The following is a 20,218-nucleotide window of genomic DNA, read 5'->3' on the forward strand; positions in this document are numbered from 1 at the left end:
CCCATTCCAGCCACAGCCTTCCTCAGGGCCAGGGCTCCCCACACCCTCTTCGGCCAGTGCCCCCTGGTCTGGGTGTGAGTCTCCAGGTCCTCAGCTCCTGGTGCAGCCCCAGGCCCCTTCCCTTCGACCCTTCCTCTGACACTCCCTCTCTCTTCCAGGCGCCTACCCTGTATGCATCTCTTTCACCAACTCTGCGTGGACCAGTGGCTTGCCATGAGCAAGAAATGCCCCATCTGCCGAGTGGACATTGAGACACAACTGGGAGCTGACAGCTGAGGGAGGAATTAGCCAGCGGATGCCCCATTTTCCTTCACCAGGTCCCCCCATGGCCATAGCCCTTGCAGCCAAACTTTGCCTTCTGAGCCATTTGATGTAGAGGAAAAGCCTGCAAGCACATTTTGTGGAAAGAGCAGTTGGTGGTGTCAGTGTCTGAGGGAGAGGAGGGGGTGGTGGAGGCCACCCATGCAGAGCGGTGACTGCCCCACCCACCTCCTCGCCGCGGGGGGCGGCTGGCCACCCAGAGCAGGGCTGGGGAGGGCGGCGCACCGGCTGAGAACCTAGATGGGATGCTTAAGGCCCCAGCTGATAGGCCGGCCCCTCAGTCCTGTCCTTGGAGGGATTGTGTATATACCTCTCGACCACGTAGAAACCATGTAGGGGTCTCTAGCTATTTCTGTGGATGGCAGCCGGAGCATGTTAGCTTAAGAAAAATGTCGTGTGTGGTGCTCTGTCATCTTGTGGTGGACATGTCGCTATTACCGAATCCGCACCAAATATTTCTCATTGAGTTTCTTGTTTTGGTGCCTGACTGAACCAACCAACGACAGCCCATATCTTCCCGTCTTTAGGAGAGAAAAGGAAAAAGGAATCAAAGGTGAAGAAAAAAAAGCCAAATCCTGTTTACGGTGAAAAAGGATGATTTTTTTTTCACCCAGCTTGGGGGGTGGGAGGGGGTGTTATTGTTTTGTTTTGGGTTTTGTTTTTTCCTTTGCTTTTGTTTTTATCATGTTTACAGTGCACGGAGTGTGGAAGGGGGGCTCTGGGAAAGGGGGGACTAGGAAGGAGCAGATGAGGGTCTTAGATGGGCCTCTGAGGGGCCTAGCCAGCATGGGGAAGGCAGGGGTTGAGTACGGGCAGGGGGGATTCTGTCTTGAAGCAGGGCTCCCCAGTCCCAGAGCCCATGTACCTAGCTCCTGCCATCCCCCAGTTCCACAGTGAGCCAGGGGAGGGGCCGGCCTTCAGTAAGAGGAGCCCTTGTATTCTTCAGAGCCAGGATGGAGTCCCCGCCCCCACCAACTTCCTTTTTGGCTGTGCTCAAGCCCTGTCACAAAGAGGCAATTGGCCACTGCCTCCCTATGCAAAAAATTAACTGGAGGAGGAAGATCAGACCGCATAGGTGATGGGCACTTGGTCTTGGCCAACGTGCTCTCAGCTAGCACTCAGGGGCTGAAGTCCAACACCGCGCATCTTGAGGAGGACCTTCTGCTTCCCTTGGGATGTCTCAAAACCTGATGGGACCCCTCAAATCCTGATGGGACCCCTCAGAGATGGCCCTGGCCCTGAGACCGTGTTGGCTGGGTTTAGGAGGCCCGGCTTAAAAAACTGGGTTTTAGTTTGCCTGGCTTCTGGCTCTTTCTCTGACTCTTTGATAACCTTGGGCAAGTCACTTCCTCTCTCTGTGCCTCAGTTTCCTTCTCCTGAGAGTGGGGAGAAACAACAGTGCATCCCCCTTTCCACTTCCTCTACCTCACCTGGACATTGTGAGAAGTAATGTGATCTGCCCGCTGCAGGCATGCTGCCTCCAGGGAGACTCCTGGGGTTTGGGGTGGGGGCAGGGGAGACACAGACCTGGAAGTCAGTTCCAAGAGATAGTATATAGTGTATCTTTCTGCACTACCCCACACTTTTTCTGAACCTCAAAGGGAACAGAGAGGTGGGAGGGCAGAAGGACAGAGATGGAAATATCCACCAGATCCAGCCCCCACCCAACTTTCTTCATCCATACGTGGGAAACCCCAGCTCAGCTGGAGTTCTGCTCTCCCTGTCCTGCATTTGCACTGCCCTCAAAGCTGTACCCCCTCACTGCTACCCCAGCCTCATGCCCTTGTATCAATAACAGAAGACTGAGGGGGACAGGATACTAATTACATGTATGAAGAAATTCTATCAGGTTAAGGAAATCTGAGTTTGCACTGCTTCTTCAAAAGGTAAAACCAGGACCCATAGGGAAAAATGACTGGGAGGCAGATTTTGGCTTGAGGTAGAACCTTCTAGCACAACCAGAGCTGTCAGGGGGAGGCATGGCTGCTCTGGAACCTGCAGGCAGAGAGTGGGGAATGTGATTTCCAGTTGGAGGTCTACTCAAAGATCTTAGATGAAAGGCTTCTCCAGCACCCATACCCTGGTGTCCTAGAGAATCTTTACTGAGCACCTGCAGGTGCAGGCACGGGAGAGATAATAGCAAAGAAGACAATATCCTTGCCTTGAGGAACTTGCAGTCTGGCTGAGGAGCCAAGGCACATTCACTAGTGCAGAAACAGGAAAAAGCCTGATGCGGGGCTGACAGACATGAGTATTGCTGTGTCTAATTCGTTCGCCATGGAAGCTGGGAATTCTCCCCACCCTACTTTGACCTGGAGGGAGCCAGGGCGGTCTAGGGAAGGTTGCGCCCCTCTTAGTCTCCGGCTCTTGTTCTGTCTGATGCTGGTTTGAAAGGCTTGCAGGCTGAGGGAGTCAGTGCGCAGGCAGGATGGCACGAGCTCTGACATCCCAGGTTGCAGTCTTGGCCCTTACCTGACCAAGTTCGCAATGCTAGAAACCCCCCTTCTCTCTGGGCCTGTTTCCTCAGCTGTAACACAGGAGGTTGGACTGGATGCTTGCTCAGTTTCCTTCCAACACGCACATTGTCTGATCCTCTCTAAGACCAACCCGTCTTGCAAGTCCGCAGGGCTGTGTGCCAACCCGAGCTGCTGAAAATGACTTCCTATGGGTACCAAGGTCTGTTTCAGAGGCTGAGCGAGGGGCTGGTCTCCTCCTCCTCCTCTGGGGGCCCTCAGTGCCCCAGGCTAACATTAGGCACTGACTGGGGCGGGATCCACCCAGAGGTGTGAGGTCAGCTGCTGATTCTGGGTCCTGAAGCCTCCTTCCCCTCCCCGTCTCTCTGGGGCCCTTGTCCCTGGAAGTGGGCCCCAGAAGGGTTGTGGACTTGGCCCCTCCCAGCTCCTAGAGTCCTGTGAGCAGAGAGGAGAGGGGTCTGTGCTCTGCTCCCTTGAGGCCCCTCCCCTGTTGTCCGGGAGCCTGGAAAGAGGGGAGAAGAGGCAGGCTCTGGCCTCAGCATCTCACCCACCACCTCCGGGAGGGAAGACCCCGGGGTCCTCTTTCTGCTCTACTCAAGGGACTCAGACCCTTTTTTGACTGAGACGCATGAGTGCCTTCTGGGGCGAGAGCTGCCCCAGGATTCAAGCGGGGCCTCCTAGCTGCAAGCAGCCCTGGCCGCAGCGGGTCCACCGAAGACACCAATCAATGGAACTAATGCCAAGGGCCTCTGCAGAGGCGCTGGGCTGGGCTCCTCCACTAGGTGAGACCCTGGGCCCATAGCCCTTGCCCACTCCTGTGGTGGGACTCAAGCTCCTTTTCTGCAAATGTTCCCAGCCTCCGTGCAAGTATTCTTAACTCTTTACGCCTAATGAACAAGCACAGTTTTTTCAATGGTGAAGAAAAAGCACCAGATTTTTTTTTTGTCCTGAAGAAATCCCCCGAGTCCCTGCCTGCTGGCGGGGCAAACACTCCCCGTGTGGGGCTGTAGCAACGTCTGTCAGGTCCCGTCGTGTTTCATCTCCTGCGCGCGTAGAGCAAATGCTAGAGCGATTTCAGCTGATAGAAAAACAAAAATGAAAAAAAAAAAACCACAAAAAACAAAAAACATGGCACGTTGCTAGTTTACAGGGTTTTGTGAGTTTAAATGCCTTATATTTAACAATCATAATTTATGACTAACTTGTAGATATCGTGGGTTCTTATTTAATTATTTTTATAGTTGTTTTGCATTTTTAATTATAATTTATTTATTTAGAAAGGATACTAATTTTTTTTATTACTCCTATTACCTCATTTTGGCGTTGTTTCTGGGAGTGGAATGCTTTGCATGCTTTGGTACGATGACAAACAACTAGGAATACAAATGAAAATTTTAAATAAAATTCCGCGAACTTTATTTCGTCCAAACTATCAGGGTGTGTGATTGCAAGCTGTCCTACTGTGGTGCTGGCCTCTTTGGATACATTCCATACGAAATGCAAACTTTTGATTCTGTATGCTGTGATCTAGTGAAAAACTCCAATATAGTGACTGTATTTAGCACATATATAAGTATAATTTGCACTCGTCAGCAGACTGGGGTAATCCTTTCACTTGCTACCCTTCCCCACCAGCTCCCCATCATTAACTTGTTTTTCCTTTTTACCTCGCCCTTCCCACAACCTCAGCCCTGCTGCCTCTGTCCTCTGGGGAAGGTCCAGGGTGCTGGAGGTCACTCTCTCCACCTGGGCTCCAAATCTCTCTGGTTCCAGAACTGGGCCCTTGGGACATGATCAGCAGCAGCAGCTGAAAGTCAAAGAGCCTGGCTGATTAGAATAAGCCCTGGACTGGGGGTCAGGGGGACCAGCTTTGTTGCCAATTTTCATGTGACCCTGAGCAAGCCACTTGGGTCTGTTTTCTGGGCTGGTAAGAGTGACTGAAGGGTCTTTAGGGCCCCTCAGACTTGGATCGAATATGACACAGATCCAGCAGAGACCACTGTGTTGTGCTCTCTCACCCTCTCAGGAAGAAGAAAAGGGAGGAGGGCAGGATGGAGGGAAGGAGAGACAAGACAAGAGAGAAGGAGGAGAGGGGTTGAAAATGTATACAGTGGGGCTGCTCAAGTTGACATCCAGAAGGCCTGTCCTATTATATGAAGCACACTGCCGTGACAGGTTGGCAAGATGGGTGGCTGTATCGCCGGGCACAGGACATGCACGTCACAAGGTCCACGTCCTGTGAGATGTCAGGACAGGATAGGCAGAATCTAAGCCCCATGGCCTTTGGGATTGGCATCCCCGTCCTATCATCTCTCAGGGCCTGTTGTTGAGGTGTCACCCTTGACAACAGATTGGGGCACAGAGTCAGGGCCTGTGGTCTCTCCTTCTAGCACCTCCTCCTTTGCCAGCCTTCTGCCATCACTTCAGGGGGCTCTGGGCAGGAGGGGCTGCTGTGGGGAACAGGTGGTGGCCACCAGTCTAACTGCCCCCCAAGGAAGAGTGCTAGGGGAGGGCCTGACACAGTGGTGAGCCCAGAAGCCTTTGAGTCAAAAGAGAGAGAGGACTTCATACCCCCTGGAGAAGCTTCTAAGCAGCTGGGAGCCTGGCCAGGAGTGGGAGGGTCACTCCTGTGCTCTCTGCATGTCTGCCTCGGCCCCATATTCCTCCTTCCCTTCCTCTTCAGCTCATCCTTCCCTCTTGCCTCTTGACATCACTGCCTTTGCCTGGTGGAGCAGACCACCCTCCACATGAGGCCCCCTGGGATGGTGCTGATGCGGGAGGAAGCGGACACCCAGATTTGCCACACTGCCTGGCCAGGCTTGTAGGAGCAGCTGGCCCGTGTAAGATTCCTAAGCCCCAACTTTGTTCTGGCTGGACTAGGATCCCGTCCCCTGGGTTTCCTGCCTGCTGCCTGCCCAGCTTCCCTTTCTGCCTCCACCCTGGAGCCTTGTTCACCTGCTTTCCTTGGACATGGCCTGTGGAGTCACCCACTGGGGTGCACAGCCACCATACCGCCAGGCCTGGCAGGCACTGCCCCCTTGGCAGGGCTCCTGGGTGGACATGCCTTATGCTGCTCTTCGGGGTCAGAGCCGGGAGGGCCCTTTGCCCTGACCGCCTCTGTCCCCACCCGTCTCACCCCACACTTCCCCTTCCCCAGCCCCACCCCTGGCCTTGGACCTGGCTCCTGTCTCAGCTAGGGAGCCAGCCCCTCCAGGCCCTCCAGGGGGGACTTCGGTTGCCTCTGGTAAGTGAAAGGATTATCCTCAGTGTTGATTGTCCTTTTTTGTAATCCTCCTGCTGTTCTGTTCTGTTGTGCTGTGCAACATTTTGCTACATAGACTATTTTATAGCAGAAAGCTAGAAGAATATTTATTATGACTATTAAAGCAATAGTGCATCAATGAAAAGGTGGAGACATTAGGAATTGTGTAAATGCTTAGATTCACTTTTGGTGGATTTTTTTGTACTTTATTTATAACTAATAAAAATGAACTGCATTGCTAACTACACCTCACTCGTGCAGGGTGCTTATTTTAATGCATAATGAGGCGTGTCCACAGAACACCTCTCCTGGACCTGTGTTTGTCCAAGATGTAAGGTGATACTGTTCTCTTCCCCATGCATCTTCCTCCTCCTCTCTCCCTTTACCCCGGTTCCCTTCTCCCTCCCCATTCTCTTTCGCTCCCCCCTCCTCTTCTTCCTCCTCCTTCTCATCTCCTATCCACTATTCTTTTTTCTGTCTTTATCTCTCAAAGAATCTGTCAATGCAGTGGATCTAATTAAACTGTTTCCTAAATTTCCATTTATGGATCTTAAGGGAAAAGTTCCTATTTTTGGTCAATTTTCAGAGGTGATCTCATGTGTTTTGAATTGGAGGCCTCCTCAGCTTGTCTGTAGTAGAGAAGGAAGTTGGTTTTGACACCTGGCATGGATTTCCTATTCCTCTGTAAAAGCCCAAACTCAGGTCCTCTGCGTTGTCTAGAGTTTGTTCTCCATGTGTGGGTCAGTGAACTAAAAGATGACTTTCTTTCATAAACTGCAAGTGGAACCCATATAAATGAGCTTTAAAAAAAGGAATAGACTTCCTTGTTTTAGAGCAGTTTTAGGTTTACAGAAAAAGAGCAGGAAGTAGAGAATTCCCACATACTCACCCAGTTTCTGCTTTGATTAACATCTGGCCTGGTACATCTGTTACAACTGATGAGCCCATACTAAGACATTATTATTAACTAAAGTCCACAGTTTACATTAGGTTAATGGATGTTTAAATCTTAGTTCTTGTTCAGTGAGGTGAACCAAAATGCTGTCTGTAGCTTTCCACAGATTTTCATCCATGCCTCTTGATCCATGAACCAGGCCTTTTTAGTCCTTGTGTCACCACTAACCTGCACGTGGACATGGGAACGAAATGTCCCTTCCCTGGTTTTGTGAAGTGTAAAAATATGGATAAGACTAGTCTCCTCCCCTCTCTCAAATTCCACAGGTCCCTACTGGGCCCTGCCTCTCTCTATTATCCTTGTCTATTTAATCTCTGTTTACAGTTATAACAGAGGTTTCCTGGGAGGAAAGACCAGGGCTACTTTTGGGGCTGAGGAGGGGGGTTGGGGGAGTAATTCTTTTTCCTTGGATTTTGTGCCCACAACACACGGGCAAATGTACAGCCTCTCTAATGTACCCCCACCCCACGCCCTCTTCCTATTGCAATGCCCAGAAGGAAAGTGACCTCTCAGAAAACATGCGTGTTCACACTCTGCATAGGCCCCAGGACTGCCCCTGAAGGTCCCCTAGGATGTAAAGTAAGGAAGAACAGAGTCTCTGTATTAGTCGGAGTTTTCCAGAGAAATAGAACTAGTAGGATGTGTGTGTGTGTGTGTATATGCACTCATATTATATATATTTATTATGAAAATTGGCTCACATGATTACAGAGGCTGAGCAGTCCCATCATCTCCCGTCTGCAAGCTGGGGACCCAGGAAAGCAGGTGCTGGGGTTCCAGCCCAAGTCCAAAAGCTTGCAGGCGAGGAGAGCCACTGGTGTAAGTTCCAGTTCAAGGGCAGGAGGTACCGATATCCAGTATGGCAGGTAGTCAGGAAGGGAGCAAATCCTGCCTCCCTCTGTTAACCCTGTTCCATGCAGGCACTGCATGATGCCTGCCCACGTCAGGGAGGGCAATCTACTTTACTGAGTCTACCGATTCAAGTACTAACCACATCTGGAAAAACCCTCACAGACACACTCTGAAATAATGTTTAATCTGGGCACCCCGTGGCCCTTCAAACTGACACATGAAATAATTAACATCACACTCTCCTCACCTCTCCTGGAGACCTGTTGGGAGTCTCCCAGCGGGTGCTTTCCTCCCTGCCACCCCTGTCCCCACAACCCAGCAAAGGCCACCTGCAATGCGACACCTCATGCCCTGCTCCTTCCCAGCACTCTTCAGGCCCCAGGAAGCCCCACCACTCCTGGGCAGGAGCGGACAAGAACCTTCTCTAGCCAGGATGTTTCCTGTTTCCCATTCCGATTTGCCCTCAGTGGCACGCTCTGCTCAGCAGCCCTCAACCCAGCACAGGATACTTCTTCCCACACCTGCCCTGCACGGGCTGAGCAGCCTTCTGGGCCAGAGCTTCTCTCTCCCCTGTTCCTCCTCAGAGCTGCCGTTCATTCATCTGCTTTACATAGCGAACTTCCATCCGACACTTCATTTGAGGAAAAGCCCTGCTTGGGCTACCTGTGCTACCTGTAAACAAGGTGACTTTGGGCAAGTTGCTTAAACTCACTGTGCTTCACTTTCTTCATCTGTAAAATGGGGATAATAATAGCACCTGCCTTATAGGTCTTATGAGGATTTAATGAGCTAATATATGTAAAGTACTTAACATGTGTCTGGAATATAGTTAAGCGCTGCATAAATATTAGCTATGATGATGACGACGATGTCTTTGAACACATCCCTGCCTTCCCTTGTCTTTCTCCTTGGTCCTCTTGGTCTCCCGTCCCTCTTCTTTTCCTAGAGAGATTTCCTGGCCCCATCACTGTCTACTTCCCTTCTGATCACCCCTAGCCATGGCTGGCCACCAGTCATTGCCTATCCAATAGGAAAGCTGATGGCTGAGGCCTCAAAACCAAGACTTCTGGAATCACCGCTTTGTAAGGGGCTTCCTGCATCAGTTGAAGATTCCAGGAGGCAAGCCAAACTGAGGCCTCCTGGATGGGAGTGAAGCACAGAACTCACCTTCCCTGGAGCTCACAAGCAACACCCCCGCCCCCACCATTCAGCTCCCCCCACCCAGCCTTCCCCTGTTGCATTTAGGCCTAAAATGCTATATCCTACCTTAAAAAATCATTCACTCTCCAGGCCCATCTAACCAAAACCTTTTTCATTCTTACAGGCTCTATTTACCCCCTCAGTTCACCTCAGTTCAAGGCCAAGGTTCCTGGAAGGAAGGCTGAGGTTTCTGGAAGGCCCCTTCCCAGGCCCTCACTCAGGGCCTTTGCTGGGGGTTGATGCCTGTTGCCATGCTCTGCCAAGGGTCTGGGAGAAACGGGGGCACCTGAATGTTCAGGATGGACATGCAGCCTGGGGTCCTCATGAAGTGGGGCACCCGTAGTACTTCTGACCTCAGCTGGTTGGATCCCACATAATCAGAATTCAGAAGGGGTATAACTGAACTGGGCTGCATTTACTTCTGTGGAAATTTTGGAAGAAAAGAGTTGTTTAGCCAAAGAGCTGAGAAAATAAGGTTGGAAGGATTTTGTTTAACCTACTTAAGCACAAAAGTATTTTTTAGACTTTGGTGCAACAGTTTGTATGTAAATAGCTTATGCTAATTGCACATCAGTCTTACCATTTCTTTGACGTAGACCCCCAGGGATATTTATTTGGAGATACTTTGTTAGCAGTTAATAGAAAGTAATACAGTTAAGGTTCTCTCCTGATATTCTTTAATGTAACCTTGTCTCCAAATCAGGTGAAGAAGATGGAGCTGATAGAAAACTTTGTCACTCAAGAAGCCATCCTTATAAGGAAGAACCTTCTGACAAGGTTAGGGCTGTTAGGACCAGTGGAGTTGGGGGGGAATGGGCAGTTGTCAGGATGCAGAAATGGAGGGAGGAGCTGGGTGGCGTGCTAGGGTGGAGGATGGAGACCATGCCTTCCTTTGTTTTCTTCACCTTGAACCCTGGTGAGGGGCTCTGTCTTGGCTGGAAGAGAGGTGGCGACAGCCCCAGTGAAGCCCAGGGACTATGTCAGCAGTGGGTGTCGGCTGTGTCAGTTCAGGAGGGACCTTCCCAAGAGAAGGGGCCTGTTCACCTTCGCCTTGTTCACCTGTTCACCTTGGCTAGCTGGAGGGCTACAGACCTCTGCGGGGCCATAGGTAGAACAGCTTTCTGCTCAGGCCAGGACTAGGGGAGGCAAGTGAGGTGGCCCTGGCACAACGCCGTGGGAGTCTGCTCTCTCAGGGACAGGCCCTGCCTTTGCGCCAGACTGAGGCCCTCTTAAACGTCGCACCTTGGGCTTCTTACTTGCCTCATCCTAATCCCAGCCTTGCTTTCTGCCCTCCCAAGAGGGGCATTCCTGAGAAGCCTGCACAGGAGAGATGGACTTGAAAGGCAGAGCTTCCTTTGGGCTTCTGCCCCTCCTTCCTTCCTGAGGGGAGAGGGCAGGTACAGGAGCAGCCGCAGGTGAGAGCAGAATGCCGCAGGGAGTGGCCTACCTCTGCCTTCCTCCCCGCAACTCGCTAAGTGGCTCTCCCCCACCTTCTTCGCCTACGGCCTCCATGCAGCCCAGGTGGAGGAAGGAGGATGTAAGGGCCCCAAACAGTACAATTTGCTAAGGGCTCTTGCGCCCCTTCTGGAAGGCAGTGCCAAGCCCACAGAGGCAGGGCTGTGGAGATGGGACCTGACCAAGTGTGAATTCTGCAAGTCTCCCAGCCCCCTGGCTATCTCCTCCTCCCACCACCAAGCACATCTAAGCTGGGGCTCCTCCACAGAGTGTGAAGGGCATCAGACAGCCCAGTTTAAGCCCTGGGGTGAGCCAGAGGCCCACTTTGGACTTCAGTTTCTGCTCTGATAAAGCTGGTGGATGGACTAGCATGAGGCGCCAGACCGCAGCAGGAAGGAAGGGTGGGTGGGTGCGAGGAGACGGCAGGCAGAGGCCCAGCCCCAGCACAGGCCCAGCAAAAGGGACCAGTGTGCATGGTGTGGCTGAAGGGCAGCCTGCTGGGCACAGAGCTGTGGGCCCCTGGTCCTCCATGGAGGTGGCCCAGGTTCTGGGAACTTGGGGAACCTGGTGGGAGGCTGGGTGCCTTGTGGATAGCGAGAACACCTGAGTGATCAAAGATCTAACAGTGTTTTATGGGGCTTGCATGGTAATGATTTTGTCTGACCTTGACAAGTCTACAGAGGGATCAGGGTAGATGAGGGGTGGAAAGAAAGTTGACTAAGTTCATGGGGTTTGTGGTCAAACTGGGCTTGCCCTATCGCAGAGAGTGCTCTAACATTTTTTGAACACTTCAGCAGCAGGAGGATAGCTGGAGGCTCTGCCTCTACCAATTTTGGCTGGATCAACAAGACAATAGATACCACATCCTACACATGGTGCTTGCTAGAGGGCATGGCAGAAAACTGATGTCAACTCTGACCAGTCTCCTGCAGGTTCTGAAAGGGGGAGAGGCTGGGAAGGGATGGTGGATGCGAACACAGGACATTCAGAAAGAGCTGTGAGTGGCCTGGGAGTCCCCCTTTCCTTTTGGCTGCCCTTTCACCCAAGGCTACTGACTGGGGCTTCAGCAGGGCTACCTGGAGAAAGGATGCATCCACTTCTGTTGAGGGCACGGTGTGTGGCCCCATCCAGAGAAGTCGTAGGGATGAGAAATGGGCTGGCTGGCCGCAGAGCACAGAAGTCAGTGGCCTGAATGCCCAGGGTTTGTTAGCACAAAGGATGCCTGAGCACCTATTATAGGGCTCCTGAGAGCCTAGACAGGAAGATGGGGTGAAAGGGTGAAGGGACAGAGGAAGAGTCCAGCCCTCTGCTTGGGAGAGGAAGGGCTCAAAGGGTGTCGGTCTGAAAGAAAAGACCCCGCCACACCTGCACCCCTCCCAGAGGAGGGGGCCGGCTCCTGGCCTGGAGGAGTTGAAGCTCAGCGAGAGGTGGGCAGCAGTGAAAGCGCGAGGTGGGGAGGAGGAGGTGAGGCTGCCGCACACTCACACACACATGTGCACTCACACTCATGCACATGCTCTCCTCCCTCACCTTGGGTTCTGTCTGTGCGAAGACTCCACTCTGAGTGTGATGTTTGGCTTTTATACTGGAGCTGGATATTTAAATTACAGAGTTGAGATATGACTTAAAGTGGTGGTTGGACTTTTTATGACCTAGAGAGTCCAGGAGAGCTGTGAGGCTTGCCTACATTTCATTCCACCAGTTCCACAGAAAAAGATACAAGTCAAGCTGTTTAATGGTTCCTTCTTCCTCACTCCCTCCTCTGGGTCCTGTTTGTTCAACATCATGGACACATCACACTTCAGGGCAGCTGCTGAATTAAAGCTGTCTGCCTATTAACTCATTTAGTCACCATGATGACCTATGAGGCTGGTATTATCAGTCAGTTTGACAGATAAGGAAACTGAGGCCCCAAAAAACATGCTCAAGCTCTCCCAAGCTCTCTGGGTGGGTCTGGGACTCAAGCCCAGGCAGGCTGCCTCTGACCCTCTGCTTTCAGCTTCAACCTCTCTCAAAGTCACGAAGCCTCACTAAGAGTTTACACCTGTCTGGGCTGGAGGGCATGGGGTGACACAGCTGGACAGCAGGAACCCTGGTACTGGGGTGCCCTCCCCACAGGAAAACCTCCCCACCCAATGTACCTTCCCGCTTGGCCTCCTTCTGCAGGAATATCACAAGTTAGGTGCTGAGTTCTGCTGTTCTCTGGATGCGCATTGCTCAGTTCCTTGTGATCGTTGATCACGGACTGTGTGTGTGTGTGTATGCGTGTACATGCATGTGTATGTGCATGCATCCACATGAGTATGTGGTTTTGCTACCTCCCTATCAAGATCATATCCCCCATGAGGACAGCTCTCAGTCCAAATTGTCCACAGAGCCACAGGTGACATGTGGTAAATAGCCCCGTGCCCCTCCTCCCCTCCCAGCCTGAGTGTAACAGTGACCTGGCTTTTCCAGGCACCTCCTCTGCCACCTGCCGCTCAGGTCTCTGGGTCTCAACTGTGTTATCATATCACAGGCTGTGGCAGCCAGCAGGCACGTGGCAATGTGTTCTCTGTGAAGGGATGGAAAGAATCATGTTATCTTTTCACAGGCTTATAATTCCCCTGGGCCAAAACCCTCCTTCCTGATTTTTTTCTCATTTTGCTTCTGGATTTATTGAAACTGCAAAAAAGGATCATTTCTTAGTGAGCAGATACCAAGATGACTTCTCTGTGGGGTGTGGTTGGTAATAATTTAATTAGCCCAGCTTTTTTGGGAAAAAAGTGTTAATTAGTTTTTGCTTAAAATATACCATCTTGATGGCCTCTCCTTCCCCACTTCTATCCCCTGGGTGAAGCCCCAATTTCCCATCCATATTCGGCAGCAAGTCTCAGCCTGGTCACTGTGGTTACTGGAAAAGAAAATGCAAAAAGTTATTTTTGTGCAGCCACAGATGATGGCACATGTTGATTGGTTCTTGCAGATCCAGGAGACTGGGGAGGGCAGGACCCCACAAGTAGTCACCTACAGTGGCCTCCAAAAGACTGTGAAGTTCTTGCCCAGAGAGCCACACACCACTGGGTCCCCAGGACTGCTTAAAGCCCAGGTGGAGGGAGGGGAGGGTTGGCCAGGAGCGGGGCAGAGAGGGTGGGAGGGAGGGTCCCGGCCCCTCAGACAGAAGGGAAGAGGTCTCTCCAGGTGAGCCCATCCCCGCGCTTCTTGTCCAGCCACCTGCCGCAGCTGAAGATGGTGGCCACACCTGTGCTGGTGTTGGTGACTTCCACCTTCTCCACCAGCCAGCCGGGGCAGTAGCCGCTGCTGTCATGCTCCAGCCGCGCCTTGCGCAGCTCGCCCAGCTCCAGCGTCTCCAGGAAAAAGCGGTTAGTACTGCCCCGCTCGAAGAGGTTGCGCATTTTCTGCTTCAGCTCCCGCTTGCCTGTGTCCCCATTGGCTCCAAAGATGGTCACAAAGACGTTGGCATCGGTGCCCGCCCCGAGCTCATAGCCCGTCGTCACAATGACTTCGTACTTGACCGGCACCAGGCTCTGAACTTTGCTGGCAAAGCTCTCCGTCGTCTTGGTGACCTCGAATACCTTGAAGTACTTCCTCTTCCTCTTGAGGGGGATGAGGCAGTCACAGTTAAAGAAGTACCTGCGGGCCGATTGGGGGGAGAAAGCTCAGAGGACACCAGCCATAAACAATTCCTTCCCCAGGTGTCAGTATATTGGGACTGGAAATTCCTGAATTAAAATGTGAGGATAGGGTCTCATTTATCTTAAAATTCAGTGATGGTGTGAGAGGCATCTCTATCCTTTCCATTGCCGTTGACCTCCCTTTATTTTTCCCCTCACCCTCCATACTCAACCAACCAGCAAATACCACTGACCCTGCCTTCACAGTAGATCCAGGATCAGCCAGCTGGGAAATCTAGGCAGCATCTCACAATGGGCCCTGCTATGTCCATGGTCCAAGTCACACCATCTTCTGCCAGGACCTGTCAGCCTCCTAACTGGCCTCCCTGCTTCCGACTACCTACAGTCAATTCTCTACATGGCGGCCAGTGACCCTGTGCGTATGTGGGCCTCAGAACATGACTGCTCTGCTTACAGAGACCTTCAAGACCCTGCATGATCTGACCTCCTCCATGTGCCCTTCTGACCTGTCACCTGCCGTTCTCTAAGCTCACGCCACACCAATCATGCTGATCCCTTGCTATTTCAAAGGGACTGATGAATGTTTTTGCCCCACACTGTCACCTGCAGAGGCAGCTGCGGGGTCCAGAGTGACAATCCCAGGCACAGCCAATTGAAAATGTGACTATGGGAGGTGTGCTCCCAGATCCCTTGCCCTTGGCTATGAGTGTGTGTGTGCATGTGCAGGCGTGTGCACGTGCATGTGTTCAAGGACTGCAGAGTACAAGGGGTTAGAGAAAGTTCTCTACTGAAGAAGCCACCACAGCAGAAGCAAGGCCAGGGCCGACAGCAATGGTCTTGGACCAAAAGGTCCCCTCTCAAGCTCCCATTGCACTCCCCAGTTTTAGCCTCTGGGTGGTAGCAGTGAGTTCAATAATTACCAAGGAGGAAGTGAAAGGGCATGGCGGGAAAGCGCTGCCTAAGGCATGAAGAGGCCTTGGGTCTGTCCCAGCCCTGTCATCTACCACCTGTATGCCCTGAGCAAGTCACATGCCTCTCCGGACCTTGATTTTCCCATTGGCAGTGCTAGAGGTTTAGAATGAATGACTACTCTGGTTTCTTCCCATTCCAAATTGCTAATATTTTAATAGCTCTGGAAGTAAGCAGTCCTGGCGCTGCCTAATGACTTCAGGAGTGCAGCCGTGCAAGACCTAGAGGGGCAACACCAAACACTGTTTTAGATGAAAGTCCACAACAGCAAAAAGAACTTGGTTTTCTGTAAGCTTCCTCTGCCAAGGCCTTGAATTCTCGCATCTTGCCTACCTCCCACAACAATGCTGAGCTGTAGGCATCATCCTCCATTGCACAGACAGGGAAACTAGGACTTGGAGAGGAGAAGTCACTGCCGGAGGTGATGCAGAGCCAGAGCCCACAGCAGCCAACCTGCCAGGCCCCCTGAAGAACAGCCACTTAAAGACCCTTTGCAGGAAATCCTCATTCTGTTTTAAGATCTCTCTCCTCCAATTTATCACTTGGTAAATCTGGATTGTTGTTACATATCAACAATCTTAGAGGGCAATATAATTGCATTCCTTGTTTAAACATTCTTTGAAAATGTTTTTTATGTAAATGCCCAATGATATACATAATTCTACATAAATGCACAAATTGTGATCATATGCATGTTTTTCTAAATACACTTTTTCTTTTCCTTTTTGCTCAGCTCCATTGCTTTTTTTCTTCCTCCTTTCTGCTTCAGCATCTCACTTTCACCTCAGATAACACATGGAACAGTTGTGAGTGTATCTTGCCAAATTTCTCTCCATTTCACCCAACCCTGCATAGACCCACATAGACACAGACATATGTGGGACGTCAGTGTTCCCTTTGCAAAATGGTATCATATAATAAGTGTTTTCCCATATCTTGCTTTTCCTGGGACTTGCTCCAAGTCATCTGGTACATATTTAATTCATTATTTTTAATGGCTGAAAAATATTCCCTGGTATAGCTAGAAGGAAATGTTTCCTAATAGACATAATTATAAGATCACCAAAATGTGGGATGTCAGGGCTTTGCAGAGTCAAGACTCTAGGTGTGGGAGGACACACACCAGGCTGTTCCTGCTGAAAATGGGGTAGGGTCACCAGCAAGAGTAAAGACAAAAGCAGAGAACAAATAAAAATTAAATATTTGAAAAAAACATGGGTAACATGATCACACTTCTATGAATGGTCTGTATGTGAGATAGTGGAAAAATACCAGACAGAATGGGACCACCAAATGCTTGTGGTGACCATTTCTGATGGGCTTTAGGGAATTTTTACTTTCTTTTATATACTTTTTAATATTATTTGAATTTTTATAATGACTATGTATTGTAAATGATATTGGGATAAACAATAAAGCTGTTTTTGGTTTAAAATAAAAGCCCCTCTATATCCTTCCACTGAAATCCTTGGTTATCAGTGGCAAAGAAGAAGGCAATGTGCTTTGCGGAAGAGAAGTCAGATCTAGAAAAGGTTAGAAGATGAAAATCTGAGCTTATTGTGTTTATAAGAGATTGAGATTAAATTCATTTGGGAGTCACAGAAATCCAAATATTATGGTTAATGTGGTGGTTGGAGAGGAACAGTGGATGCATCCACCATGCTGTGTAAGTGGTTTCTTACAGTGGCAGAAGGCCTGGGTGTTCTAGCACAGCGGCACGTGAACAGCCGCAGTGATGAGCCATGCCGGCAGAGTCCCCCTTCTGCGTGGAGGTGGCATTTCTGGAGCGAGATGTTCTCATCCATCAGAAACCACCTGCACAGGCAGGTGGGCTGGAGTATGTCTCTTGAAAGCCCCCCAGGCTGGACCCTTGCCATCCTTCCCCTACTGCCAGACTCTGCTGAGCATCCAGCTCTCCCCCCAGGACACAGTGAGGCACAGAGACATGTGGCCGTTTGCCTGAGGACACACAGCTGACTGGTGGCAGCAGTTCTGGAGTCCCTGCCTCTCCCTCCCCTTTGGGAAGGTTCCCTGCCCCGTGGACATCCCTTCCTCCCCTCCAGACTGAGTGACATACTGACAAGGGCCACGCTCTTGAGGGTGTAGGAAAAGATGCCTCACTTGGGAGTGGTGGCTTCTTTCCACTGGACAAGAAATCCTACAACTCGGCCCCAGGACTGTGGGGTGGGGGGTTCATGGGCTGGGCCTTCCTTCCCCTTCCTCCTGAGAACTGAAGGTGCCAGGTGGTGCTGAGGTCTTTGGCTCTTTTTCTCACAGCCAACTTTATCAGTCTAAAGCTAACTCCAGTGGTGACTATTTCATTGTATTCTTGTGTTGTTTTGTTTACTCGGGGTTTGCAAAGGAGCCCCCGTGGTTGGAGGCAGTACGGGGTTGCAGCAGGGGCTCTGGCCTGGCCCTGGCTGGCTGGCTGAGCTGGTAACTTCAGCGCTCTCTGTTCCTGCTCTCACATTCTCAGCAGTATTGCTCTTAGCAGCCATGCCCAGAAGCTCCTACAGGATTTAGTGGACCCTAGCTGTTTTTTTTTTTTTCTAAAAGAGCAACAAATAACACTGCAGCCTGAGAGGGAAGCTGCAGTGAGCTCAGTCATGTTCCCCTCCAGATTCATATGTGGAGCCCTCCTACCCCAATGCGGTGTGATGGCGTTTGGAGGTGGGCCTTCGGGAGGTGACTAGGTTTAGATGAGGGCGGGTGAGCCCCCATGGTGGGATTAGCATCCACATAAGAGGAGGAGACTCCAGAGCTCTCTCTCTTTTTTGGACATGTGAGGACACAGCAAGCCAAGAAGAGAGGCCTTATCAGAATCCAGCCATGCTGGCACCCTGATCTCTGATGGTCCAGCCTCCAAAGCTATGAGAAAAACAATGTCTGTTGTTTGAGACGCCCAGTCTGTGGTGGCTAATACAGGAGTTCACCAGCCAGAACATTTCTTGACCGATTCCCAGCAGGGCAGCTTGGTGGGAGGAGCCCACTTCTGGGAGCCTGCAGGTCACAGGTGGGCATGGACAGATGTCACTTTGAGAAGCACGGGTTCCTGAAGGCTGGAGCCTGTGGCTGAGGGTCCCTCAGCTGGCCTGCACCTGGCAGCAGCTTCTGCCTCCCACGCTAATCAGGAAAGGCATTACCAGGACAGGGACAGCCCCGGAAGGAGGCCCAAGGGGGACCGTGAGGGGCTGGCAGCACAGGCCCCTGTGGGTCATGCCCCTCGGCTCCCACTCACTCCTCGGCCTGAGCAAGCACTGCCCTGGGCTTCCCCTTCCTTCTCTCTGGTTCCTTCTCAGTGTCTCCCCCGCCCTCCAGAGCTTCCAGCTCTTTCTGTCTTCAATGTAGTTAGTTACCAAGTGGTTTTCATTAGGAAAATTGATGGCTGTGGATGGTTACCCAGGTAACTAAAACTCTAAATCCTCCAGAAATACCCCAGTCTCCAGAAGGCCCTAGTAGGGGAATGCAAAGTGCCCCTGGGGTCCTTGGAGGCAGGTGGCCATGGGATTAGGCCACCTGGTCTCTGGCCCTGCTCTGCCCATGCAGACAGAGGCTTTCACTATGACCGTGGCAGCAGCAGGTGGCAGAGCTGTGCTTGTCATTCTACAGGGATGGGAGGGCAAGGGAAGGAAAGTCAGTCTCTGCTGCCTGGCACTATTTGGCTTGCCCAGTATTCTTCCAAGGAAGCGTCCCTGAATTATAAGGCTGTAGCACCCAAGGTCATTTGGCCCAGTCCCCTGCCTCTGGCAGGAGGCCTGTGGTTCAGACAGCCCCAGAACAGTACAGTTGCCTCCTCCCTTCCTGCCTTCTATAAGCCTCCTAGTGAGGCGACTCCACCTCCAAGGGGCCATTCCCCCACACCCTGTGATCTTGCCCATGGTCCAGTCTCAGTCCCCAGGGAGGGCCAGGCACTTCCTGGGGGCGGGGGCAGGAGGCACAGTACATACACGTTGCCGTACTCCATCTCTGTGATGGTGATGGTCTTGACATGCCACACCAGCTCTCTCTTGGGGATAAACCGGTCCTCCCTGGCGAGGTGGCCCACGCAGAGGGAGGCAATGTCCCCCAAGTAGATGCTGTCAAACTCAAACGTGTCTGTGGCCCCCCTGGAGGACACAAAGGTGGGTCAAATGAGAACTGCCATGCACACTGAAGGAAGTAAGCATGTATTGTGTGCCTACTGCATTCCAAGCCCTGGTCTGAGGACTAGGGGTAGAATGGGAAGTAAGACCAGATCTCAGGCCTCCATTCACTGAGGGGTTCAGTCTCATTTGGAATAAGACAATCACAACCATTAGAAAGCTCTGCCAGATGCCTGGTCCCAGCACCAATGAATGGTAACATCAGTAAGAGGATGGAGTTGGGATGAGGGTGAACCCCTGGGCCCTGGGCTCTGGGCACTTGACTAAAGAGGGTGGTGGGAATCCGAGAATGGAGGGAGGGGAGGAAGGGAAGAGTTCCCTGGTGTGGACCCACCTTGGCAAAGTCACGGGATGAGAATAGTGGAGTGTGGAGGCTGAGACATTTCTGGGGGCAGTGCTGGCTGGGGCGGTCTCAGTTTAGTGAAGGCAATGGCGACGGTATGGAAGGTGGGGGTGAGAGCACGCTGTGGTAGTCTGTGAGGGCCAGTCTAAGGAGCCCAGACTTAATCCTGATGCAGAGGGAGTTTGAACAAAGAACAGTGGGTTATGGGACTTATTTAAGCAATTCTGCAGGGAGCAGGGAGATGAAGGGGGCATCTCAGCAGGGCAGAAGTGGCTGTGATGTGGAGGAGGAGGAGGTGAGATTCTCCAGGGTGTCTGCCAACCTGGAGCCGTGAGCAGAGGACACCCAATTGTGATTTCCCTACAAAGCACCTTGAGGTTCTCTTCTCCTGCCCTCCCTCTAACTAGAACTTATTTCTATGCTGTCTTATGATTCCTTTGCAATTTTATGGGTGAATGTCTTCCTTTTCAACTAGCCTTGGAGCCCCTGAGCTGCATGGACATGGGACAGTGTCTGCGGTGATTCCTGGTCCATCTTTAATCAATCAATTAATTTTTGCTGTAGTTTTCCATTAACTTTTAAAAATTGAGATATACTTGACATTTGAATG

At 51.5% G+C, this 20,218-nt stretch overlaps 2 protein-coding genes across 4 annotated transcripts in view; one reads left to right on the forward strand and one right to left on the reverse strand.

The window, feature by feature from the left end:
• Positions 1–6,303, forward strand: part of ARK2C (arkadia (RNF111) C-terminal like ring finger ubiquitin ligase 2C) — a 107,987-nt gene extending 101,684 nt beyond the window's left edge. The window contains exon 8 of the mRNA XM_017656837.3: positions 159–6,303. Within this exon, the coding sequence (XP_017512326.2) occupies positions 159–276 (118 nt within the window). The 3' untranslated portion in view covers positions 277–6,303. The remainder of the gene's footprint in view (positions 1–158) is intronic.
• Positions 6,304–13,249: 6,946 nt separating this feature from the next.
• Positions 13,250–20,218, reverse strand: part of LOC108394882 (lipoxygenase homology PLAT domains 1) — a 54,717-nt gene continuing 47,748 nt past the window's right edge. For 2 of the 3 annotated variants that reach the window (XM_073212995.1, XM_073212992.1), the window contains 2 exons: positions 19,071–19,229; positions 13,250–14,152 (listed from right to left, as the gene is read on the reverse strand). In XM_073212995.1, coding sequence (XP_073069096.1) covers positions 13,672–14,152; positions 19,071–19,229 — 640 coding nt within the window. In that variant the 3' untranslated portion in view covers positions 13,250–13,671. The remainder of the gene's footprint in view (positions 14,153–19,070; positions 19,230–20,218) is intronic. The other variant, XM_073212993.1, reaches the window with a different exon arrangement.

The sequence above is a fragment of the Manis javanica genome, chromosome 9, assembly GCF_040802235.1.
Source record: "Manis javanica isolate MJ-LG chromosome 9, MJ_LKY, whole genome shotgun sequence".
NCBI lineage: Eukaryota > Metazoa > Chordata > Mammalia > Pholidota > Manidae > Manis > Manis javanica.